This window comes from Malus sylvestris, chromosome 3 (genome assembly GCF_916048215.2).
Source record: "Malus sylvestris chromosome 3, drMalSylv7.2, whole genome shotgun sequence".
NCBI classification, from domain to species: Eukaryota; Viridiplantae; Streptophyta; class Magnoliopsida; order Rosales; family Rosaceae; genus Malus; species Malus sylvestris.
The window spans coordinates 32,330,986-32,358,754 of record NC_062262.1 but is presented as its reverse complement, the minus strand read 5'-3'; the positions used below and the strand labels follow the sequence as shown (position 1 = coordinate 32,358,754).

General features: G+C 36.0%; 2 protein-coding genes across 2 annotated transcripts; both read left to right on the top strand.

The window, feature by feature from the left end:
* LOC126617180 (B-box zinc finger protein 23-like) lies at positions 1 to 27,769 on the top strand. The gene is given in 5 exon segments (XM_050285219.1): positions 1 to 162; positions 5,356 to 5,515; positions 6,853 to 6,875; positions 7,627 to 7,631; positions 27,304 to 27,769. Coding segments are annotated over 5 exon segments (816 nt in total).
* Positions 23,090 to 23,698, top strand: LOC126616500 (cell wall / vacuolar inhibitor of fructosidase 1-like). The gene has a single exon (XM_050284579.1). It carries the CDS (start codon positions 23,141 to 23,143, stop codon positions 23,696 to 23,698), a length of 558 nt encoding a protein of 185 aa, XP_050140536.1. The 5' UTR covers positions 23,090 to 23,140.

The following is a 27,769-nucleotide window of genomic DNA, read 5'->3' as shown; positions in this document are numbered from 1 at the left end:
ATGACGTTCCAGCTATTCGAAGAGGACGCAGAGAGAGAAGTGAAGAGAAACCCCAGCGGTTTGGGAACACGTTTGGCGGGAAATGTTCTTGCTGCTGGGATGACTAGTGCGCGTAAGGCTTCTGATTCGAAAGATAAATACCCGTCGAGAGATGAGATTCGGGTCGGGTTAATATGAACTTGAATTAATGGGCTGACTCGAGCCCACTCTCAACTCTGTCTTAGCCTAGCACCGAAAGCTCTGTTACAATTCGGTACAACCTACCGAAAATCCCAACCTGTATTCGGAAGTAAAATTCCTGCCAAAATGATGGATCATGAGCCCCTACCGCATCATAGAGCTAACTGAGTTCAACGGCCACGAGTTGATTCCGTTCAAACTCATTAATCAGTTTACTTCTTCAAATTTCGATAAACGCTAAGGAGTTGTTTAACATTTCGCTTTTAATTTTTAATTTTTTGTAGTCAAATGTAAAAACATCTCAACGTTTTTAAAAGAGTGTCAAAGTGATAATTCGGCATATTCAAATTTCAAATATATGGGCCTCATTTATTATACTTTCATTTCAAGTAAGTGAACATTTTCCAAAGATAAGTTCAAAATTTCAAATTGACCTTGCTTGAAAGAAAGCAACAAGTCACCTTATCATGCCTAGGAGAACGACCTATATAAGGAAAACTAACGAAAAGTTCAAAAAAAATTCTTTTTTGATAAAAAGTCATTTTTAAAGGTATAGTGAATAGTATCAGGGAAATGTATAAATGTGGTTTTTCGTTAAAAGTGAACAGTACTGGGAGTGTTTTGTTAAAACTCCCTATAAAATATGCATGTCATCAAGTAGCGGTCATGTTCATTAATGAAATAACATATTTAAGTTCTTTTCACATAACATTGCATTATTAGACAAAACTGCACATACCAATGCACTTGTTTCATATAAGTTGTTCGCCTAGAGAGCTAATTATTTATGAAAAATTGCTAGTTCCTTTGTAGATTATATATGTGATTGTACAAATAGCAGCTAAGATTAAAGCATTTCCAACCACACAAGTTTGACACTTGATGATATTTAAGGCAGCTTAAATAAGGCATTATAGCCTCAATAATCGTTCAACAGGGACACCTACCCTTAATTCGTTCCTACCAGTGGCGAAGTCAGAAATTGTTTAGGGGAGGGGCGATATTTAAAAGGGTAAAAGTCCCAGGAAACTGTAGATAACCAAATTCTTTTAGATAGTCATTAACATTAATGTCATTCTTAATTTATCAATACAAACAAGTTACAGTTGTTGTCTACGAGGTTTCATGTCATAAAAATATCACATAATAGGCTCATTATCAATAAAAAAAGAAAAAGACATATCTCTCAATGTAAACAATCATGTTATCAGTCAACCATTAATATCTCATTTCATCATTTTCTTTGACGAGTGATATATCTCCTGTTAATCGGATTTACAAACTTAGCTAGGAAAACTCGAACAAATAGATCACCAAAACATAAGTAATCACACTTTAATTATAACTTTTAATTATATCGACAAGGAACAAAAATAGTGGGATTTCAATATAGTTAAATTTTTAGATTTTGTGTTGTTGGAATACATGTGACATTAGTCTTTTATTTCAACCTTCTCGCTTATACTCATGCCACATGTATTATACTAACACGAAAAGTTAAAATTTCACTATTTTTATTCCTTGTTAATATAATTAAAAGTTGTAATTATACTTTGATTAATTAAAAATTGTGGAACCTAGACGGGTCTTGCAGTGTTGTACAAAATAACATGATTTAAATGAAAGTGGTGGGTTTGCCAAACGAAATGGACGGTCAAGATAAAGAAAATGAATCACTATTTTTTTTTTGGACAAACAAAGAAAATCAAACACCAACCATTTAAGTTTTAACATAATTGGGGGTGGGGGACAAGTGTGGTCCCCTGCTGTTTTGTTTTCTTTTTTTTTCTTTTTTTTTTTGTCATTGGTTAAATTTGGGGTAGGGGGATTTGAACCTTGGATGAGATGGGAGTTTTCTTGGCTCTAGTGCCACTGCACCCCATCCTTGAAAACGATCCCTTTTACTTTGGCTGTCTACGCACTGTTTCACTTAATTCTACCTTTCCACAACTACGCCATTTGCCTGGGATTTAAACAAAAAAGCAGAAACGTAGCGGCGCCGCGCAGAGTACCAAAACTATCGCTGGCAAAGCAGAGCGGCAACTGCTAGCAGAGGGGCAGAAATCTGGATCTTAGGCATGAATTCCGGCGACCAGAGGGGCGGCCGCACCTCCGTGGCTTCGCCACTGGTTCCTACATCTCATCTCATTTAAGTTCAAAACCTCAACAAGAAAGGTCTACCATCCCATACCAAACAATGCCAGTCCTTGAGTGAGCCTTCTCATTAATTTGGGTACCCTCCATATGTTGCCTACTTGCGCCGGTCGATGTCCATTCTAAACTAGGCCGTCGTTTTGTGGATTCAGGTGGTTTTATGGAGAAATTTTTAGTTGTGACGGGAACACGGATGATATATCACGTGTTTGTGTGTAAATGGTGGAAAATTTTAATTTTTAAGTTATTAACCTTTTAACACACACACCATTTATATGGAGACACGTGGTGTATCACCTCGTATGACAGTCACACTGAAAAATCCCTCGTGTTTATGTAGTGGGACAAGTTACCTAAACTCGAAAACAAACCGTTTAAAATTTAGTGTGAGGATAATTGAAAAAGTAATCAATAACTATACACGAGCTTGTTATGATTGTTAATTCATTCCAACTTGAACTAACACTACTAAAAAAAAGTATAAAAAGAACACCTTGTGTTATAAAAAAACGATCTCCGTAGTATTTTCAGTTGATGTATAAAGGGAACACATTTGTTCTAATCAATTTGGCCACACTCACATCACTTTAAAATAACATGTTGGAATAGAATTCGCTAATTCATCCAAATTACAACTGACTTGTCCAAACCCGTTTTGCTAATTCAACTTTTAAACCCAATAGATAAGAGCCAATCAAAACCCGACCCGAATGAAGTTGTCAATTTTTGTTTGTCGGAACACAGTGTCAGTTAATTTCCCAAAGATATTTGTAAACAAAAATATCGTCCAATTTACAGTTGCAAAGCAACGGCAGCCTCCTAAGCCACGACACTTGTTAAAACCCTCCACGTGTCACCTTGAAATTGCTCGCTGTCCTCATAAAAAGTCCATCATTTTTTACTCTCGCTCCCCATCAGGGCTGGTCTAGAGATTTATGAGGCCAGGAATGATGTCAAAAAATGTGCCCTCACTGTATATAAAAAAAAATTATTTGTTTTCACACGTAAAACATCAATAAAATTATACTTAAAATAACTTCAAACTTAATAATTTAGAAACACGGAAAAACTAATTTATTTTGTATCATGAGAAGGAAACAAAAAAAACTCAAGGTTTACAAGTAGATAGATATGAGGTTTTTTTTTTTTCCATCTGAACTTTTAAAGTGTTTTTGTATAAATCGTGAGGTGTTTTTTCTTATTTACTATGTCACATCCTGGCCTGAGTTCACCACATCCCGGCCCCGTTCCACTACCGTAGCACGATATTGTCCGTTTTGGGCTTACCATTCCCTCACGGTTTTGTTTTTAGGAACTCATGAGCACTTCCCAGTGGGTCACCTATCCTGGAAGTGCTCTGACCTTTTTCTCGCTTAACTTCGGAATTCCTATAGAACCCGAAGCCAGTGAGCTCCCAAAAATCCTTGTGCTAGGTAGGGATGAGAATATACATTTAAGGATCACTCCCCTGGGTGATGTGAGATGTTACAATCCACCCCCCTTAGGGGCCCAACATCCTCGTCGACACACTTCCGGCCAGGGATTGGCTCTGATACCATTTGTCACATTCCGACCTGAGTCCACCACATCCCGGGCCCGTTTCACCACCGTAGCACGATATTGTCCGCTTTGGGCTTACCATTCCTTCACGGTTTTGTTTTTGGGAACTCACAAGCAACTTCCCAGTGGGTCATCCATCCTGGGAGTGCTCTGGCCTCGTTCTCGCTTAACTTTAGAGTTCCGAAACCCGAAGCCAGTGAGCTCCCAAAAGGCCTCGTGCTAGGTAGGGATGAGAATATACATGCCTGGGTCAACCGCATCTGGGACCCGTTCCACCACCGTAGCATGATATTGTCCACTTTGGGCTTACCATTCCCTCACAGTTTTGTTTTTGGGAACTCACGAGCAACTTCCCAGTGGGTCACCCATCTTGGGAATGCTCTGGCCTCATTCTCGCTTAACTTTAGAGTTCCGAAACCCGAAGCCAGTGAGCTCCCAAAAGGCCTCGTGCTAGGTAGGGATGAGAATATACATGCCTGGGTCAACCGCATCTGGGACCCGTTCCACCACCGTAGCATGATATTGTCCACTTTGGGCTTACCATTCCCTCACAGTTTTGTTTTTGGGAACTCACGAGCAACTTCCCAGTGGGTCACCCATCTTGGGAATGCTCTGGCCTCATTCTCGCTTAACTTCGGAGTTCCTACGAAACTCGAAGCCAGTGAGCTCCCAAAAGGCCTCGTGCCAGGTATGGATGAGAATATACATTTAAGGATCACTCCCCTGGACGATGTGGGATGTTACATACTAACCTTGTCAATATGGGATTAAAAAAATAATGATGTTTTTGAGTTTTCATTGATATGTATAAGTAATAAATGGGTACTAAATTAAACTTTTTGATGATATGTCATATGATTTGCAAATTTGGTCTAAAAATTTGGTCAACGTATTATTCTTTGTTGAATATTAGACTTGAATTGGAACAACTGTTTAAAAATAACAACCCAAATAGCTACTAGCTACTAATTAAAAATAGATTAACCAAACAAAAATTTGTAAAAATTGAAAAGAATAAACATGCACTTAGCATTTCAAACTTAAGATCTCTCTTTAATTTTAAACAACAAAAACCATTGATTCTAATTAAACTTCTTGATTATTCAGCCAAATTTGATATATTTATACTCTTATGAAAAGAAATTTGTAAAAATTGAAAGGTAAATAAGCACACATGGTGTTTTGAATTCAAGACCTCCTCATTAATTTCAAACAACAAAACCACCAGTTCTAGATAAATTTCTTTGTCAATGAACCAAAATTTATAAATTTATACTTTTATGAAAACATATATAAATATACCACCCTAATAATTTTGGTGCCACTAATTATTTTGGGCCCCGGACGATCGCCCTACCAACATTGGGCCTGGGCCTGGGCCAAGCTTGCTCCTTATCCTTCAACTGTAGAGAGATAGACACCAACATAACTCACAAAAGCAGAGATTTTGGAAGGGTTTAGAAAGAGATAAAGATACAATGCAACGTCTGCGAGGTAGGGAAGGCGAACGTCCTTTGATGCGCCGACGAGGCAGCTCTCTTCTGAGCGTGCGACGAGAAGGTTTTCAAAGCGAACAAGCTCATGAGCAAGCACCAGAGGGTTCATCTGTCTTCCTCCCACCAGGCTCAGCCCAGGCCCAGCCCATGCCCAGTGCTACCAGGGCACTGGTCTGGGGCCAAAATTGAAAAGGCACCAAAAAAATAAAAAATCCACATAACTAGGTATTTAAAAAAAAAGAAAAAGGCTAGAGCCAAAAATAGGGGTTGGAGGGCAAGAGCCCAAGTTTGACAAAAAAGTTGAAAGGCCCAGGTTTTGGGTCATTAAAAAAAAAACATAAGAGGGACCACTTGTCCCCAATTAACCCTAAATTCCAAACATATCCTCCTTTTTCCCGATCCCCTGCCCTGACCTTGTTTCCCACTTACCCCACTACACTGCATGTCATCTCTGTTAGTTTCTCCCATCCATAGGCTACAAGTGCAGCAATTTAACCCTCAAAACTCACTGCAAGTTGTTGCGCTACAGCTTCCAAGCCAGCAAGCCCGACATGTCCTTCTCATTCAGTGCATTCACCAACCCTTTTGAGTTTTGAGGTAAACTAAGTTTTAAAATTTGAATTATTAATTCATAATTTAATATAAAATTTTACAAGTGACATAGAATTATATGAATCACAAGTTTGAACAGTTAAAGACTTTTGAATCTATTTTTGGCTTCTTGTTTGATGCACCAAAGTTAATTTCATTAGATGATCAAGAGCTAAAAGAAAATTGTATGAATCTGAAAACACATTTGAAACATGGAAATACCATGGATGTAGATGAAGCCGATTTATGTTCTGAATTACAGGTTTTACAAATGATGTTACTTGAAGGAGCATTTCTCTCTAATAACTCTTGGACAACCATGGAAATAGCAAACTTTGTAAAAGAAACTGACATGTTTCCTAATGTCTTGATTGCTTATCGTGTACTGTTGACTGTACCCGTGACTGTGGCACCTGCAGAAAGAAGTTTTTCAAAATTGAAATTATTAAAATCTTACTTGCAAGCCACTATGACTCAAAATAGGCTAATGGATTAGCAATTTTATGCATTGAAAAGTATGAGAGAAAAGTATGAGATTGAAGACTTAGAGTATGATGATATAATTGATGATTTTGCTTCAAAAAATACCAGAAGACAATTTCTTAAAGGTTGAAATTCAAGGAGCTTTGCCAAGAGTGGTTGTATATGATTGTATTTTTGATTGTCAGGGTTTAGGTACTATGTCCTCCCCGTTGTATATTTTCTCGAGTAATATAATTTAGGCGTGAGGGCCTAGCCCCCCAACTTTTACTGGGTTCCAACTATCGTTAAATATTTTTTGTTAAACATATGTTTCTGTATTAAAAAAAAAGGTACATTTTGAGCTTACAGTGAGCACAAAAAAAAATTTAGGACCGGCCATGCTCCCACATACCCAAATGCGATATCTGCCAGGTAAACTTCAATGATTCGAATCCCACAACGAAAGAGTTGAGGTATTTGATCGTAAAAACACAAAATTCGAATTGGGTTTTGCTTTAATTTTTTAGATGATGATTTGCAGGAGGTGGTTGGGTACTTTTTCTGCTTAGAAGATCGAGCTTTGCTCTGTAGAAAATGTGATGTTGCCGTTCACACGCCAATAGCTTCGTATCAGCTCACCGTAGGTTTTTGCTTATCGGAATCAAGGTTGGGCCTGAGCCGGCGACGGTGATGGGGTGGTTGTTGGTATTGGTGCGTCTTATTCTATTGTGAAGTCACGTTCTGGGTCTGGGTCTGGGTCTGGATCTGTGTCTAGATGTGAAACGCAAAACCCATTGCCGGTGGAGTGCAAGGTGACGCTGCGCGGTGTTGTCGGGGGGATGTCGTTTACTGGGGGTTCTGCAACTAGGACTGTTCCACGGTGTTATATAGATGAGTTTCTTGGACTCTCTAATCTTGATCAGAGCTTTGGCTACACTGATAATGGATCTTCAAAGGTGTGTGCTCACTACTCACTTCAATTCAATCCATCTTTGATTATTTTTGCAGAATCCATTTTAAATATACGTAGAATCAGTTATATGTACTTTTTAGTACGATCAATTTGTATAATTTCAATAGAATCAGTTTGTATATGTATTTTCAACAAAATTATATATATGTCATCAGTTCAACCTCTTATTTGACTATTTTTATGAAATCAGTTTTGTATACCTTTTAGAAGGAACAGTTTATATACTTTTAGTAGAGTCATTTTGTATATATTTAACAAAACTACATGCATGCCATCAGTCAAACCCGTCCTCGATAATTTTATTTTATTTTATTTTTATTCCAGAATTTGTTTCAAAAACATGAAGAATCAGTTTTGTATACTTTTTAGTATAATCAGTTTGTATAGTTTTCAGTATAATTGGTCTGTATATTTAAACCTCTTCCTTATCTTTTCTTTTTTCCGATGAATGACAATGTTTACAAAATTTCACTAATCATTTTTTGATTTACTAAATCCTGGGTGTGTTCAATAAATTTCCATTTACACGGCTTGGTTTTACCAATTTACAACCAATCATGGACCCATCATACAAATGTTTAATCAAAGCAATGCAGTCCTCTTGTTCTGTCAACTTGCATCTGCTTCCAGCTCTTTTGTTACCCAAACTGCAATCCACCGTTTTCCGTTTCTCCCTTTTGAATCTCATATGAATGCTAAGAAAGTGGATTTTTGTGGAGGTGTAGGGAGTCCATCAGAGGACTGCATATTATTGAAAGTAGCCCTTAATAATGAAATAGTGCTATGTATCTTCATAATCTATTTTAACATGGTTCCTGGTTATGCTTGCTATAAAAAACCGCACACACTGCTCATTCATCGAGGATAATTTTCTAAAACTTAATTGTTCATAAACTTTCATTATCTACTAAATCTTCTATTTTAAGCTGTTCTATATATTGGTTAACATAAAATGAAAACAAACTAAATTGTTTCCATTTATTTCTATCCATTGTTAATGCTAGCATTGTAATTTCACTAGTTTTGGCGAGTTTAGTGACCATGGTCGGTATCCTTCATCACATTCAAACTCGGTCTTTGCTCTTTATAAAAGTGAAACACACTTTTACTATGAGTTCATTGCTACCCCTTAAACATCTCAACCATTGATAACAGCCATAAAAATGCCATGTTCTCTCGTTCAGGTGAAATTTGAAACAACATAAAAACCTTCAAAAGCATTTACGACCCAAGCACCTTTGTAAACCTTTTCAACTTTTAAATGCCTCCGGAAATCATATATTAAAAAATCCCCTTCATGGCTGCTTACGGATTAGTTGGGTAGACATTTAGGACCTGTTTGGTATCCTATTTACAATTTTTTATCATTTCTTAAAACATTTCTTAACAACATTTCTTGAAAACAATTTTCTTTAAAACTCAAAAACTTGATTGGTTTGCGATTTAAATTCTTTAAATCTTACGAGTTAAACTAGACAAAGAGATCTAAAAAGAGGAGATCGCAGGAGAGGGAGAGAGAAGAGAAGAGAAAAAAAAAGTAAGAGATGATTGAAGAAAAGAGAAAGAAGGAATAGGATAAGACGAGATAGAGAGGAAGAGGAGTGAGAGAAAGAACCGAAAGAATGAAGAGGATTGGAGGAGAGAGACGAAAACGTACAAAAAAAAAAAGAGGAAAGAGAAAGAAAAAAGGAAAAAGAGATAGATTTGGAGTGATAGGAGAGGAGGGAGAGAAAAGAAATGTGTGAGTTTAAGTTTAAAAACTCTAAAAACTCACTTTTTATGTTTTTAGATAATAGACTATATTTTTGAGTTAGTCTTAAGTTCAGTTTTTTAAAATAGTCCTACCAAACAAGTTTTTAAGGCCTAAAACTTGAAAATTGTTTTTGAGTTTAAAAAGTTGGATTCAAATAGAGTACCAAACAAACCCTTAATTTTTTTCAATTTTTGTGGTCAATGGCATTTAATTTGTTTAAGTTTTTTTCTTTGTTTGGAAATTCCTAAATTTAAATTCTTATTATTTGTGTATATAGCTAATTGTTATAAGCATTCCAAAGATTTTGTCCACCTTATACTTACTATATTTAAAAAAATACTCTTATAAAGAATGCACAATTAAAACCGCAAAAGAAATTAAAAATTACTACAAATACTAGCAGATTATGCACATCCTTTGGGTGTTGGATAATTACATGCATAGTTGAAGGCTATCATACTAAAAGAGATTTTAGAACTCCAACTATTTTGGGAACATACAGAAAAACAATCACACTGACAAATATACAGTTCATATAAATATATTATCTAGTAACACGATTGATTTGTTTCATAAATATAAATGACAAAATGATTTGTGATTGTACTACTTCGGTGATTATTCAAGGGAAAAAAACAAATCAAATTCTTGCTAATGCCTCCAAAATCGATATATCAGTCGATAGGTCATAGTTTATTCGTTTTGAGAAACCTCCTCATTTCATTGTTCTTTGTTGGTTTCACCTAAAAGTGGAGGCGTGTAGCCTTGTAAGTAGCAATTGATTTTTAAGAGTACGAATCTATCCTTGCTCTTTTTATTTCTCTCTCTCTCTTCTTTTTTTCTTTTTCTTTTTTAAATTCAACTATCCTTCCATTTAGCTTCTCTTGTAGCCAAAACAATATTTATTCACCAAAAAGGGCTAGAGCTTGATCTTCAAAGACCTGCTCGAGGTCATTTAAAGCCCAAAATATGATTTTTAATATCGTAATTTTTTTATTACAAGCGAAAATGTCTGTTCTAAACTTTATTAAAATAAAAATAAAAATTTGAACTCGAACGCAATAAATTGAAAAATAATGCCCTAATTACCAGTAGAATTTATCACTTGCTTCCATATTGCAATTCTAACTTTGAATAATACGGCAAAACCTCTAAATGTGATCCACACTTGGACAAGAAGTTGTAAAAATTTGAATATCGTTTATAATCATAATATTTCTTTCGGAACCAGATCTCCTCCGGATCCAATTATACTGAGTCTAAGGATCAAATGGTATGGGCTATTGAAATTTGATCAAACGACTACAATTATTATAACTTCTAGAGGGCCCCCTGGTTGTAGCTATTAGATCAAATTTTAACAGCCCATATCCTTTGCTCAGGAGGCTCAGTTCAATTGGGTCCATAGGAGATCTGGTTCCTTTTTTATGTCCAATCCAATCATCTACCAATAATGGACTGGATTTAAGTCCAATTGAGTCTCATCCAGCTTAGTGTTTCCCAAACAATGGACTGGATTTAAGTCCAATTGAGTCTCATCCAGCTTAGTGTTTCCCAAACAATGGATTGGGATTAAAAGCTTAACTAATCCCTACCAATCTTAACTCTAAGGGCCAATCTCATCTAGCTTACAAAACAAGCCCCAAACTCTTTTACTCTTGTGGTGTGAGATTGGAAATGTTCTTAGAAAGAAATGGAACTGGATCCCCTCCAGACCCAATTAAACTGAGCCTCCTGAACAAAAGATTTGGGCCGTTGAAATTTGATCCAACGACTACAAACAGGGGGCCCTGTAAAACTTATAATTATTGTAGCTGTTGGATCAAATTTGCACGGCCCATATCCTTTGATCCTTAGGCTCATGGGGGGCCTCTATTTTAATTTATTCAATGACATGACACATATAATTAATCCAAACAAATAGAAGAACCACATATTGATAATAAAAAAAGTCTTACTACTTAATTTGGTGCGGGACGTTCTTTTTTCCCTTCAACTAGGTTGAAATCCCGACAAGATTTTTATCGAGACCCATTGTTAGCACCCTATCCCCTTTCGTGTTCTACCTGATTAATGAATATCGTACTTATTTTCAAAAGAAAATCACCTATCCTCGCTAGCTCACCAAACCTTGTATACAAAAATCCGATTGATTTACTCTCTATATAAAGTGATTGTGACACCACCAATTAATATTGATGAAGATCTCATACTGGGTTCTTGTAGATTAATCCGGCCTGAAAATAAAAAAGGAAAATATTTTGGGCATGTTTGGTACTCTATTTAAATCCAACTTTTTAAACTAAAAAACAATTTTCAAGTTTTAGGCCTTAAAAACTTGTTTGGTAGGACTATTTTCAAAAACTGAACTTAAGACCAACTAAAAAATATAGTCTATTCTCTAAAAACAATAAAAGTGAGTTTTTAAACTTAAACTCACTTTTCTTTTCTTTCCTTCCTCCCCTCTCTCTCCAAATCTATCTATCTCTCCTTTTTTTTTTTCCTTTTTTTCGTCTCTCCTCCAATCCGCTCTCTTCATTTATCTCGATTCTTTCTCTCACTCATCTTCCTCTCTATCTCGTCCAATCATCTCTCTTCTTTCTCTTTCCTTCAATCATCTCTTACTTTATTTCCTCCTCTCTCCTCTTTCTCCCTCTCCTGCGACCCCCTTTGTTTAGATCTTTTTGTCTACTTTAAGTCGTAAGATTTAAAAAATTTAAATCGCAAACCAATCAAGTTTTTGAGTCTTAAAGAAAATTGTTTTTAAGAAATGTTTTGAGAAACGATAAAAAGTTTCAAATAAGATACCAAACAAGCCCTTATTTATGTCATTTTTTTTTTAAATTTAGGTTTCTTTGTTTTAACTTTTAAGGAATTATGTTGACATAACTCTTATTGGGTTTTGATGTGATAAGATTTCTATCCTAGTTTATCCTTCTTGTATTGCTACATATACCCCCCATATTCTATAAGCCAACCACAAAATACCGAAGTCCTAAAGTTTACCCTATTTTTCTGTACGCACCAGAAAAGAAAAGATGAAGAATAATTCGTACTCTCCTTCAACAAAAGCACTGATATTTCTCATTCAAATTGTTTGTCTAGTTGTCTTTCTTCCAACTAGCCATTGCAACAGTCTGACGGTTTTCTTTACGATGGATGCCAATTTGATAGCACAAACATGCAACCTGTTTGTACCATACTTAGGACCTCCGTATTTAGATCTCGTATAAATACTCGGGGGACTCAAATGTAATTATGTAATAAAGGAAGGGGTAAATATGTAATAAGTGAGGATCCTTTATTCTATAAAAGGACTCATCACTCTCCTCATTAGGGGAGGCCAATTCCTAGGCCATGAGGATTCTCACACTCTCTCCCTCACAATCCTCTCAGAAATACAATATCAGTGTAGACGTAGCCCAAACATTGGGGTGAACCACGATACATGTGTTATTTACATTTCTTGCAGATTCACGGTCGGATTTACGTTGTTCCAAGATCCCTCCGATTTTGTGCAAGGACATTTGGTGCCGTCTGTGGGAAACGACACAAAAAACTATGTCGGTTCTCTTTCATTTTTTCACCTTTGCCGTGAATCTGCAAAATCACAAAAAAAAAAAAAAAAAAACTCAGAAACCCAGTAAACTCTCTCTCTCTACCATTATTTGTCAGTTACAATCACACCTATTCAATCAGCATATAAGAAGAGAGAACGAGATCAAGCTGCAGTCCACATTTGTCCAAAATCTTTAGAGTAGAGTCAGGCAGAACCAGAGGCTTCTATCCTCTACTTTCTTCTATTCCTCTTCCGATGTTGTAGAAGCCTCTTCTTCTTCTCCATCTCCAACCCTCGCAAACTCTCTCTGAACCAGCCATGGCCGCACTGCAGTACAACTTCAGTCAGGAACCAAATCTCCAGATCTCCTCGCAACGGCGCCATTTCATGGGAAAAGCTCCTTATTGCAGATTCATAGTCTCTCTGTCTCTCTCAATAGAAGCTAATCCGACCGCAACCTCCGGCACCTCCGTCGACATGTACAGTCTCTTCGGCACCAAATCTTTTCTCCGCCATAACCTCTCGGAGCTCCGCTTCCTTTCAGCATCATCCTCCTGCACCGGGACTCGCGTCCGCCCAATTAAATCGAGGCTCCTTGACGAACCCCAAAATGAGGACCTCGGTGAGGGGCAAGATGGGAACGGGAGTGTGCTGGTCAAGGACACAAGCGAGAATATTGAAAGAATTGTCCGCGTTGAGCTTCACAAGGAGGCCACTGAAGCCTACATGGCCTACGCTATGTCCGTCCTGCTCGGCCGCGCCCTGCCCAATGTTCGTGACGGTTTGAAGCCCGTGCACCGCCTGATTTTGTATACAATGCACGAATTGGGGATTGTATCGCGGAAACCGTTCAAGAAATGTGCTAGAGTTGTTGGAGAGGTTCTAGGAAAATTCCATCCCCATGGAGACACTGCCGTGTATGATTCCTTGGTGCGAATGGCTCAGGATTTCTCCTTACGATTCCCACTAATCCAAGGGCATGGGAATTTTGGTTCTATTGATGCTGACCCTGCAGCTGCTATGCGTTATACGGAATGCAGATTGGAAGCACTGACAGAAGCAATGTTATTGGCAGATTTAGATCAAAACCCATTGCGCCTACGCAAAAAAAGAAAAAGAAAGTGAAAAGGGAAAACAAAAGCAAGTACATGCGAGTATGTCTGGAGGTGGAGAGACAGAGAGAGGTGCAGCAGAAAAGAGAAAATAAGAAAAGCAAAAGCAAAGCAGAAAAAACTGAGAAAAAGCAGAAAGCAAAAGGGAGGCACATGGGGACACTGCAAAAACAAGGAATAAACACCCCACCAGAAAGATGTGATTTACTTTTCTTATTTTTGAATGATGTGGTTTATTTTTCTTACCTTTCGGAGACATCTGTATAACCCCATTAGAAGGTAAAAAAAAAAAAAAAGGGCAAGCCCAAAGTAATGGGCTGAAATGTTATGTGGAAGGCCAATGCCCATATGCTCAAAAGAGTCAAGCCCTATGACTCCAAAATTATTCTGTAGCCTGCCGCTATTATTACCCACTAGGTGATCAAAAGTACGACCAGTACTCCAAAATTATTCATGAGCATCATTCATGTCATTCATACATAAACATTCATGACCATAATTCATGTCAACATTCATGAGCATCACTCATGTTAACATTCATGAGCATCACTCATGTCAACATCCATGAGCATCACTCATGTCAATCAACATAAACATTCACGAGCATCACTCATGTCAATCTAGCTTCAAAAGCTTCATTTACAAAGCTTTAGCTTCAAAAGCTTCATTTACATAGCTCTAGCTTCAAAAACTTCATTTACAAAAGCTCCAGCTTCGAAAGCTTCATTTACAGAGCTCTAGCTTCAAAAGCTTCATTTATAAAAACTCCAGCTTCAAAAGCTTCATTTACAGAGCTCTAGCTTCGAAAGTTTCATTTATAGAGCTTCAGCTTCGAAAGTTTCATTCACAGAGCTCTAGCTTCAAAAGCTTCATTTACAAAAACTCCAGCTTCGAAGACTTCATTTATAGAGCTCTAGCTTCAAAGCTTCACTTGCAAAGTTTCACCTACAAAGCTTCAGTACAGGGTATATAAATACCGCCTCCGAACAACCTCCACTTCGGCCCATACATGGATTCAATTTGAAGTCTCCAGCCAACAGACTCTATTGACCGAAGACTTGGGGGACTACATTATGTACCATATATTGGGCCTCAACTGGGCCTCATGAAAAATACTTGGGGAACTTAGCCTATTATTTATGTATTGAGGAACGAGCCCTTATTCTATAAAAGGGACTCCCTCACTTTCATTAGAGAGCACCCATTATTCAAGTACTGATGAGCGAGCCCTTATTTTATAAAAGGGACTCCCTCACCTTCATTAGAGAGCATCGCCGCCTGCTGAGCAACTGCCTCGCTGCGAGCATCATTCCTAACCCATCATTTATGTATTGAGGAGCGAGCCCTTATTCTATAAAAGGGACTCCCTCACCATCAATGCCATAAGCCGAGCCAACCAAGGCAACATAAGCCACAAGCAGAGCAACCTCGCAACATGTGCTACTTCTAGTTGAGCATCATTTCACTTTGAGCATCGCCGCATATCAAGTATCACTTCAAGACGACATCTAGTTACTTCGGCCCACACATGGACTGAATTTCAATTCTCCAGCCAAAAGACTCTCTTGATTGAAGACTTGGGGGACTATTGTTTGTACCATACTTAGGGCCTCCGTATTTAGATCTCGTATAAATACTTGGGAGACTCAAATGTAATTATGTAATAAAGGAAGGGGCAAATATGTAATAAGTGAGGAGCCCTTATTCTATAAAATGACTCCTCACTCTCCTCATTAGGGGAGGCCAATTCCTAGGCCATGAGGATCCTCACACTCTCTCCCTCACAATCCTCTTAGAAATACAATATCAGTGTGGACGTAGCCCAACGTTGGGATGAACCACGATACATCTTGTGTTATTTACATTTCTTGCAGATTCAAGGTCGGATTTACGTTGTTCCAAGATCCCTCCGATTTTGTGCATCAACACAACCAAACACCATATCCCGATCTTTGCGTCTCTACACTTCAATCAAACCCTCGAAGCGCCAAAGTAGATGTCAAAGGCTTAGGCATCATAATGGTTGATGCAGTTAAGGCTAAGGCACACGAAGCTAATCTTCATCTCGAGGAGCTGGTGAATAGAGAGACCGGAAATATACCCGCACAAGACTGCAGATTTAACTACTCCGATATTTTCCAACTTGATATTCCTCAAACCGTTGAAGCTTTCCCTAAAGGTGACTATAAGTCAGCAGAGCTAGGCATGACTAATGTCGTCGCAAACGCAGATTCATGCGAAAGACGTTTTTCCGGCGGCAATCCTTTCAAAGACGAAAGCCAAGCTCTCCATGATGTTGCTTATGTAGCTGCAGCAATTGCCAAAGTATTGTGCTCTTGATGTATTCTTCTCTTGTCATAAGAGAATAATAAATTTGATATAATAATCAAGGATTGCATTTGATATAATATTTGATGGCGTCAATATTTGATCTATGTGGTCATTTCAATAATTGAAAATTTTAAAATCCCTTTACAATTTGGAATATAATGCCGTAGGATAGAAAGATATCAATAAATTTGGATTGTTCACAAAATAACGCCACCAAATCCCCGATACACCTGTTGCATATCATCTGGGTAGACATTTAATTTGTTTATTTTCTTTGGTAAACGGCATATAATTTGTTTAAGTAATTTTTTGGAAGCCTTACAGGGAAACAAAAATATATAAATATTTCAACTCTCTTAGTTTTTAAACATTTTTAGGAGAGACAAAAACAATAACCTAAAATATGGAAACAATTTTTTAAAATATCAGTCATACCCTAAACAATTATGTTTATTATTGTAGCCCAACCTATACAACTTTAAAGAATTTAGTGTGCCATCAGCTCAAATCCCCATCCATCATTTTGGTAGGATCACTTTCGAAATTATATATAGAATTAGTTTGTATCATTTATTTCTAGAATCAGTCTAACCTGTCATCAACCATTTTTACAGAATTAGTTTCAAATACACGTAGAATCAGTTTTGTATATTTTAAAGTCAAATCAGTTTTTTATATTTTTAACAAAACGACATACGTTTTGATGAAAAACAAATTCTGATTATACACCCTTGGCGATTATTCAAGGGATAACACAAATCAAAATCTTGCTAATTGCCTCCAAAATCGATATCAGTCAATAAATTATGATTTATTCATTTGGAGAAACCTCCCAATTTCGTTTTTCTTTTATGGTTTCATTTAAAGTGGAGGCTTGTACCCTTGTGCGTAGCTATTGATTTTTAAAAGGGTAATGTTAGAGAGACTAAATTTGGAAACTAAATGATGTGTCACCAATAGGAATAAACACGTTTATCAATGTTTAAGTAATAAACCAATCATCAACTTTTATGTCCTTTAGTTTTCAAAAATTAGTTTACAAATTTAGTCTCCCTAATATTATCCTTTTTAATAGTACGAATCATCCCTTCGTTTTAGCTTCTTGATAGGATTTTTAGTACCTACAAAAAAAAGGTTAAAATCACACAAAATACTTGCAAGAGTACAAGGATGTTGTAGTATAGATGCTCATGCAAAATCGTTCTCCACAAGGACTATTTAAATAATTTATGTAAAAACAATTCCTAATTAACTACTAAAAATTAAAATTTGAGAAAGGAGATTTTGAATTTGGGTAATATTAAAAACGAATTTTAATTAAAAACAAATAGTAAATTAACCCAAAACTAATACAATAAAAAAGAGAGTTTTAAATACCAATTTATAAAAACACTAGGGTTTCGCCATCACCTAGCAATCCTATGTATTTTTACCAATTACTTATGATCTACACATGCCACTTTGAAGGTTAAATTTTCATAAGATATATTCTACTTGAAACCTCCAAAATAGAACATATATCTAACATGCAATCCGTCCGGACGTTCAGATCAAATGAACATGAGAGACTCATTATGTTTTGTGAAACCCTTTGAAAAACCATGCAGCCCTTAAGACATAGTGTTCATCTTAAGTGAAATTACAATTATCAACCACAAGAAGCCAGTGTCAATTTCAGGGAACTTTCCGACCAAAATTGCATCAAATTTTTTTCCTAAAGATCTTAATGGTGATCCAACATTAAGATAATTAGATAGTTTAAGCACAATGATCAATAATTCAAAGCATGCATGCAATCAATCATAAGCAATCAAATAAAAATTACATATTCATGCTAAGGCTCAAGGCTTTGTCCTAACAAAACGGATTAGTTACGCACATTCATAATTTTTCTTCTTCTTTTTTTTTTTTTTAAATTTGTTTTTTAATTAGACTATCCTTCCTTTTAGCTTCTCTTTTAGCCAAACAATATTTATTCACCAAAAAGGGCTAGAGCTCGATCTTCAAAGACCCGCTCGAGTCATTTAAAGCTCAAAATATGATTTTTAATATCGCAATTTTTTTATTACAAGCAAAAATGTCTAGTCTAAACTTTATTAAAAAAAAAAAACGAACTCGAACGCAATAAATTGAAAAATAATGCCCTAATTACCACTAGAATTCACCACTTGCTTCCATATTGCAATTCTAACTTTGAAAAATACGGCAAAACCTCTAAATGTGATACACACTTGTACAAGATGTTGTAAAAATTTGAATATAGTTTATAATCATATTATTTCTTTCTAAGAACTTGTCCAATCTCCATCCTTTCGGCACTCCACAAGAGTAAAAGAATTTGGGGCTCGTTTTGTAAGCTAGATGAGATTGGCCCTTAGAGATAGGATTGGTTAAGCTTTGAATCTCAATCCATTATTTGGGGAAACATGAAGCTAGATGAGACTCAATTGGACTTAAATCCAGTCCATTGTTGGTAGATGACTAGATTGGACATTAAAAATTGGGTAAATTACATTTTTATACCTCAGGTTTGGGGCATATTTCAATTCCTTACAACATCTTTAAAACATTTCACTTTCATACCTTAAGTACTATTTTATTTCCAAAAAATACATCCGTTACATTTTCCATCCATTGATCCATTAAATGCTGACGTGGATGCCACATATATGTCACGTGGCTACCACATATATGCCACATGGCTGCCAAATGTTTGCCACGTGGCAAGTAAAATAATTTTTTAATTTTTTTTAAAAAACCTGAATTTTTTTTTTCTTCTTCTTCCTCTTCTTCTTCTTCTTCTTCTTCTTCTGGGTTGCAGGGGGTTTGGGTTATTTTTTTTTCTTCTTCTTTTTCTTCTTCCTCCTCCTCATTCTTCTTCTTCTTCTTCTTCTTCTTCTTCTTCTTCTTCTTCTTTTGGGTTGCAGGGGGTTCAGTTCCCTTTTTTTCTTCTTCTTCTTCTTCTTCTTCCTCTTCCTCCTCCTCCTTCTTCTCTTCTTCTTCTTCTGGGTTGCAGGGGGTTCGGGTTCCCTTTTTTATTTTATTTTTCTTCTTCTTCTTCTTCTTCTTCTTCTTCTTCTTCTTCTTCTGGGTTGCAGGGGGTTCGGTTCCCTTTTTTTTTTCTTCTTCTTCTTCTTCTTCCTCTTCCTCCTCCTCCTCCTCCTTCTTCTTCTCTTCTTCTTCTTCCTCCTTCTTCTTCTTCTTCTGGGTTGCAAGGGGTTCGGGTTCCCTTTTTTTCTTCTTCTTCTTCTTCTTCTTCTTCTTCTTCTTCTCTTCTTCTTCTTCTTCTGGGTTGCAGGGGGCTCGGTTCTTTTTTTTTTCTTCTTCTTCTTCCTCCTCCTCCTCCTCCTCCTCCTTCTTCTTCTTCTTCCTCCTTCTCCTCCTCCTTCTTCTTCCTCCTACTTCTTCCCCCCAGTGACCCACATCCCTGAAGAACCCAAAAACCTGCAAGAAGAAGAAGAAGAAAAAAAAAAAGGGACTCGAACCCCCTACAACCCAGAAGAAGAAGGAGGAAGAAGAAGAAGAAGAAGAAGAAATAGGAGGAGAAGGAGGAAGAAGAAGAAGAAGAAAAAAAAAAAGAAAAAAAAAAAGAAAAGGAACCCCCTGCAACCCAGAAGAAGAAGAAGAAGGAAGAGGAAGAAAAAGAAAAAAAAAGAAAAAAAAGAAAAAAAAAGAAAAAAAAAAGAAAAGGGAACCCCCTGCAACTAAGAAGAAGAAGAAGAAGGAAGAAGGAGGAAGAATGAGGAAGAAGAAGAAGAAGAAGAAAAAAATTAAAAAATTATTTTACTTGCCACGTGGCATATATGTGGCAGCTACGTCAGCATTTAACGGATCTATGGATGAAAAATGTAACGGATATATTATTTTGAAATAAAATAGTACTTAAGGCATGAAAGTGAAATGTTTTGAAGATATTGTAAGGAATTGAAATAGGCTCCAAACCTGAGGTATGAAGATATAATTTACCCTTAAAAATTCATTTATGTTTTTGTATTTTATTTCAATAATGATGTTCATACCATGTTTTTGCAAGTTTTTCAACCGAGATTCCAATGAAAGAACAAAACATGCAAAACAAGCACACCGAATCATGAAACTTTGTAAGCCCATATTTCATTGGGTATAGAAAGGCATGAGATTTGTTGAGTTTTGCAAATTTTTCAACAGGGATTCAAATGAGAGAACAAAACTGTAGAAAATAGCACACCAAATGATGAAAATTTTCAAAACCCAGCTGGAGTGGCTGTGAGAGCCGCCATTGGAGCAAAGTTGAAACAGTGGATACTTGATTGGGGGAGCGAAGAAGCACTGGGTTTTGTGGTTTCTTTATTTGTGGAAACCCAGTTGTAGATTTAAGAGAAGCAACAACCATTCAGGAGAAGGGAAGGAACTCTTCGTATACTACAATTATCATTTAATTTACCAATCTTCCCTAATTATTAATTTATTAAATAATGTTTAACCAATTTTAAAAATCTAATTAATTTGAAAGATGTGGCTATCCATATCAGATGCCACCTAAGGTGGTATGAAAATATGGTACAAAAACATGGTATGAATAGCATTATTCATTTTAATTTATTCAATGACGCATATAATTAATCCAAACAAATAAAAGAACCACATATTGATAATAAAAAAGTCTTACTACTTAATTTGGTGCGGAACGCTATTTTTTCATTTCGACCAGGTTGAAATCCTGGCAAGATTTTTATTGAGACCCATTGTTAGCACCCTATCCCCTTTCTTTGTACGTGTTTGTTTGGACTCAATTTTACATCATCGGCCCGAGCAATCGGGGCCGTTGAATAAACAGATATTAGATCGTTGGATGATAAGGTGGTTGAAATGATTTTTAGTTATTATTGAGAAGTAATATTATGATTTTAATCATAATATTATCTCTTAATATTAACTAGGATAATTAAAACCTAATTTTTGATATATCCAGTTGGTTGTTTTCGAAAAGATGATCTGATCTGTCTTAAATGATTGCGCGGAGACATTCAAATTGGCTTATCATATTCATATCAGACTCCAAGTGTATGCAGTTTCCTACGTGGCTAATTATTACTAAAACCGAGGTCCTATTTCTGAGGTTCTAAAAAACGCTAGGCGCTAGTCGGGCGGCAGGCTAGCGCCTAGCGCCTAGGCGGCCTAGGCGGATTTAGGTAAATTTCTTGTATATCTTGTAAATAAGTGCATATTGACACAAAAAAAAAAACTATACTTGTATGGATAATAGAATAATGATAAAATGCAAATTAGGTACACTATATCCATAAATATTGGATGAACTTGTAATAAATCCATCATTTGCAAATTAGATACATTATTTCCATAAGTATACCACCATGAAACCAAAAAAGAAAAAAGCACGCAATAAATAAAAAATAAATAAATAAAAAAACCTCCTAGGACCGCCTAGGACCGCCTAGCCCGCCTAGCCCTCCTAGGCCCAACCCGATTTTTCCGCCCGATTTGCCCAAAAACGCCTCGGTTGCTAGGCGTCCAGCGCCTAGGGCGTTTTTTAGAACACTAAGAAGTGGGTGGTGTAGTTCAAATTGACTTGGAATTCATGGATGGGATTGGTGCACGTGGTCTTGTCTAGGAATTGGTGATTACACTTCATCAATTAGAATTACTTTTTAAGAGTTTGAGTTGGTAAAGGAGTCATTATGCATGCACATGGGCAGAAGGTTATTGTGCATGTGTGGATAAAAGTTATGATGATGGGATAAAAGTACTATTGGATATCCTTGGAATTATTTCAATAATTTAGTCAAAACGTCAAAACAAGATTGCATTAGGTTGCAAGATGACAACAAGTTTTGATTGACAAAAACGTGAGGTTAGCAACTAGTAAAGACTCAGAGTTACAGTGCAATTGGGATTGGTTTTCGCGACTTGGGCATGCAGATCTCTATAAATATCAAATGGCAGACAACTAAAAGCGGACCTCCAATTCAACACACAAATTGTCCTGCGCAAACCTTCGCTTTCGCGAAACCTCTCAACAACCTTGAGATTTTTATTTTCTTTTTTCGCCGACACATCTTCAGTTTGGATAAACAACACTATTGTCGTAGAATCAGCCGACCGCGGAGCACCTTCAGTTTGTATAAACAGCAGTGCGTCGAGACCGACTGGTTATTTATCCAAGTCTTGGCCAAAAAGGATTTTCGAATTCTTATTGGTAGAGGTCATCTGATTAGCCTTCTCGGCGAAGTGAGGTGTTACAAGTTACTACATTCGGCACATTGAAAGCCAAATTTGATATTGAACTTCGTAGAACTAGCAACCTTGTCTTCAGGCTCTAGAACCCGAAGGCCGAGAAGTGTTCCTTCCTCGGCCTCAATCGCAAGATCGAGAAGTCATCAGAGTGCCCAACGCCGCATCCACACATTTTACTCCTCGGCCGAGCTCGGCCGACGAGTTGGCACCCCCGCATACAACCGAAGGACGTAGTTAGCTCATTAGTTACTCGGCCTGAACGTCATGTAGGCTTGGTAGTTTTTAGGGTCAACAATGTTCTACCTGATTAATGAATATCATACTTATTCTCAAAAGAAAATCACCTATCCTAGCTAGCTCACCAAACTGGTCATTGTGTACAAAAATCCGATTGATTTACTATCTATATAAAGTGATTGTGACACCACCAATTAATATTGATGAAGATCTCATACTGGGTTCTTGTATCCGGTCCGAGAATAAAAAAGGAAAATATTTTTTTTACTTAGGGATTTTGTTTATATATGTCATTTTATTAAAATTTACGTTTCTTTGTTTTAACTTTTAAGGAATTATGTTGACATAACTCTGATTGGGTTTTGATGTGATAAGATTTCTATCCTGGTTTAGCCTTCCTGTATTGCTATATATACGCCCCATATTCTATAAGCCAACCACAAAATACCGAAGTCCTAAAGTTTACCCTATTTTTCTGTGCGCACCAGAAAAGAAAAGATGAAGAATAATTCGAACTATCCTTCAACAAAAGCACTGATATTTCTCATTCAAATTGTTTGTCTAGTTGTCTTTCTTCCAACTAGCCACTGCAATAGGCTGACGGTCTTCTTTCCAATGGATGCCAATCTGATCGCACAAACATGCAACCAAACACCATATCCCGATCTTTGCGTCTCTACACTTCAATCAGACCCTCGAAGCGCCAAAGCAGATGTCAAGGGCTTAGGCATCATAATGGTTGATGCAGTTAAGGCTAAGGCACGCGAAGCTGATCTCCTAGTCGAGGAGCTGGTCGATAAAGAGCTGGGAAATGTAGCCGCAAGTAACTGCAGATTTAACTACTCCGATATTTTCCAACTTGATATTCCTCAAGCTGTTGAAGCTTTCCCTAAAGGTGACTATAAGTCAGCAGAGCTAGCCATGACTAATGTCGTCGCAAACGCAGATTCATGCGAAAGAGGTTTTTCCGGCGGCAGTCCTTTCAAAGAGCAAAGCCAAGCTGTCCATGATGTTGCTTATGTGGCTGCAGCAATTGCCAAAGTATTGCGCTCTTGATGTAGTCTTCTCTTGTCATAAGAGAATAATAAATTTGATATAATAATGAAGGATTGGATTTCTTGTTAACTACATCTAATTTGATGGCGTCAATATTTGATCTATGTAGTCATTTAAATAATTGAAAATTTTAAAATCCCTTTACAATTTGGAATATAATGCATATAGGATAAAAGATAGGGTTCTTTAGAAAAAGACCTTTGAAACTCCTATTTTCCAAACAAAAACCCACATAATATTAAACATCCAAATAAAACCCAAATTTCAAATAGAGTACCATGTAGACAAATATGTAACCAATTATGATCACATATTTACAACTTATGCCACAAAACTCTAATTATGTCAATAAATATTATTACTCACCCTAATTATGATTAGCAATTAACCCCATATGGAAATTTTACCCTTCTTGTATGATAAATATTAGGAATATATATATATATATATATATATATACATACATACATTTAGTCATGTTCATAAACAATTATGGGCACATTTTTCGTATGGAAAAAAAAAATCCTTTGTACAATTAGTTATTTTGCATCAAATAATAATATTATTTGATAAAAACAACCAAGAACCAATTAATATTCTTTTATGTTGTAGGTAAATTATTTTACCTAGATTATTACATACATTAGGCATTTTTTGTTTGTTATCATATATGCTTGTTAAAAATAATTTATCTATATTTATATGTAAAATATAAGAAAATTAATTTTGAATCAAATAGCATTTATTTTGTAGGTAAATTAAAATAGTAGCTCCATTATTTTGGTAAAGTTAAATAGTGCCTAAATTATTTCGTAAAAACTAAACCAAGACAAATTATCTCCATTAAAATAAAACAGTACATATTCGACAAAAAAAAAATAAAAAATAAAACAGTAGATACATTATTTTCTTATAAAACAATAGGTAAATTATATTGTAGGTACATTATGTTTGTAATATAAAAAAAAATTGAAGTTCATAAACAAAAAGTAGTAGATATTTTATTTTTTAATCAAATTTCCTTATTTGTAGGTGAATTATTTTCATGTATTATTATGTATATTGGGCACATTTTACTACTAATATATATGTGTGCAATAATTTACCTATATTATTATATAAAATATGGATGAATTTATTTTGAATCAAATAACATTTTTTATTTTATAAGTTTTTTTTTTTTTTTGAGTTGAAACGATAGCAATTTTATTAATGTCAAGAAGACGACATACAATCATCCAAGAGGGTACCCTAGAGTTAATTATTTTGCGTGTATCATTACATATATAGGGCAAATTTATTACTAATACACATGTCCAAATAATTTACCTATATTTTTTAAATATAGGTAAATTATTTTATGGTGCTCTTTCAGATTTTCATTTGGTAAGAAAATGACAAGATTAAATTAAAATTGTCTAATTTTATGCAAATTTAAAAAAAAATTACGAAATCTTAAGGAAAGTATAACATTATTAGTTCTTTTTTACCTTAACATACAATTTGTTTTGATATATTATTGCAATGATTATAAACATTAATACATTTTTTTTCATTAATCTCTCCCTTCAAATCTGCATAGAATTAAATGTCTACATCAAAACTGTAATTAGGGTTATTTTAGGCATCTGAAAAATGCAAAATGTGTAAAGGCAAACAAAATTAATGAATTTGCTTATGTGGAGCCTAGTCATTGGGTTTTATTCAAATAAAAAGACTATGTCGGATTTTATGTAAAGAAACTTGAGTTTCAAGGGCTAAAGTTATATTTTCAGTAAAAGATATTAATAAATTTAGGTTGTTCACAAAATCACGCCACCAAATCTCCGATATACCTGTTATGTAATATTTGGGTAGACATTTAATTTGTTTATTTTCTTTGGTAAACGGCATTTAATTTGTATAACTACTTCTGAAAGCAAGTCCTCCGTATGAGTAGATTCAAGTGTGACAAAATTCAGAATTTTCTTTTGTAGTTTCCAGTCCTCATCAATATAGTGTGCCGTCAAATACAGGTACTCAACGTTTTCTGGAGAAGACCACATTTCAACAGAAAGGTTAATTCTGCCGTGCAAACTATTAAGCATCTCATACACTTGATGTTTTTCCTTCTTATAAATTTCCATAAAAAACTGTTCAACATCATTATTTGGAACAACCTCAAATGATGGCTGAAGGCTCTTCACAAAAACTTTGAATCCAACATTATCAACCATGCTGAACGGGTAACCATGCACTATAATCATACGAGCAAGATCATATCGACTGTACCCGTGACCGTGACATCTGCAGAAAGAAGTTTTTCAAAATTGAAATTATTAAAATCTTACTTGCGGACCACTATGACTCAAGATAGGCTAAACGGATTAGCAATCTTATGATTTGAAAATGATGAGATTGAAGACTTGGAGTATGATGATATAATTGATGATTTTACTTCAAAAAATGCCAGAAGACAATTTCTTAAAGCTTGAAATTTCAAGGAGCTTTGCTAAGAGTGGTTGTATATGGTTGTACTTTTGATTGTCAGGGTTTAAGTACTATGTCCTCCCCGTTGTATATTTTCTCAAGTAATATAATTTGGGATTGAGGGCCTAGACCCCCCCCAGCTTCGACTGGGTTCCAGCCCTCGTTAAATATGTTTTTTTAAACATATGTTTCCGTATTAAAAAAGGGCACATTTTGAGTTTTCACATTGGACACCAAAAAACTTAGGACTAGCCTTGCTCCCACATACCCAAATGCGATATCTGCCAGGTAAACTTCAATGATTCGAATCCCACAACGAAAGAGTTGAGGAATTTGATTGTAAAAACACAAAATTCGAATTGGGTTTTGCTTTAATTTTTTAGATGATGATTTGCAGAGGCAGTTGTTGGAAGTTTTGAGACTCTTGTCCCACATTGGGAAAAAAAAGATTCCCAAAGGCCTTTATATAGATTTAATGCTTTAGTCTAGTAATTACAACATGAGCCATTTGGAAATGGATTGAAGGCTTGGGCCTTATGATTGTGTGGATTAGGCTTGTATAATATAGCCTAAATACAATTAATATTAATTAATCAAGACAAGGGCCTTGGAATTTAAAATTAATCTGATTGATTAATTTTAATTTTTGTATTAAGTTTTCAATTAATTTATTAATTAAAAATGTTTTAATTAAAAGACACAGCTCTTAGAAAGAGTTGTGTACCTTCAAATACACTGAACAAGCATTTGAAAGGGTGTGAAATAGCCAATATATCTGCAATCACAGTTTCCAAATGGATTATCTTTTCTTGCTCTTTCCTTCTGTACGAATTTTCTAGAGAGTAAACACACAAAAAGAAAATTAGCTAGAGTTCTAGAATCCAGTGCGGATTGTAGAATTAGGTAGTTGAATTCTGGTCGAGAAAACGTTATAGAACCACAAGCACATGAGTGTGACGAAAATACTGTTCGAAGGACATAACTTTTACGCTAGCCTCTACCTTCTGTAATCAAGTTAGCAACATTAATTTATGTATTTATTGTGTAATTTTCGTTTTGTATAGCAAGTATATTTTGGTTAATAAAGTATTAGAATTTCTGTTATTTTTGTTTATTTCTGAATTGTTCTCCAACAGGGTTGGGTACTTTTTCTGCTTAGAAGATCGAGCTTTGCTCTGTAGAAAATGTGATGTTGCCGTTCACACGGCCAATAGCTTCGTATCAGCTCACTGTAGGTTTTTGCTTACCGGAATCAAGGTTGGGCCTGAGCCGACTCAGCCGGATTCCAGCAACGGTGATGGGGTGGTTGTTGGTGTTGGTGCATCTTATTCTACGGTGAAGTCACGTTCTGGGTCTGAGTCTGGGTCTGTGTCTAGATGTGAAACGCAAAACCCATTGCCGGTGGAGTGCAAGGCGACGCTGCTCGATGTTGTCGGGGGGATGTCGTTTACTGGGGGTTCTGCAGCTAGGACTGTTCCACAGTGTTATATGGATGAGTTTCTTGGACTCTCTAATCTTGATCAGAGCTTTGGCTACGTTGATAATGGATCTTCAAAGGTGTGTGCTCACTACTCACATGCCATCAATTCAATCTATCCTTGA

Coding starts and splice junctions, on each gene's coding strand:
- LOC126616500 (XM_050284579.1), top strand. CDS start 23,141: ATGAAGAATAATTCGAACTATCCTTCAACAAAAGCACTGATATTTCTC.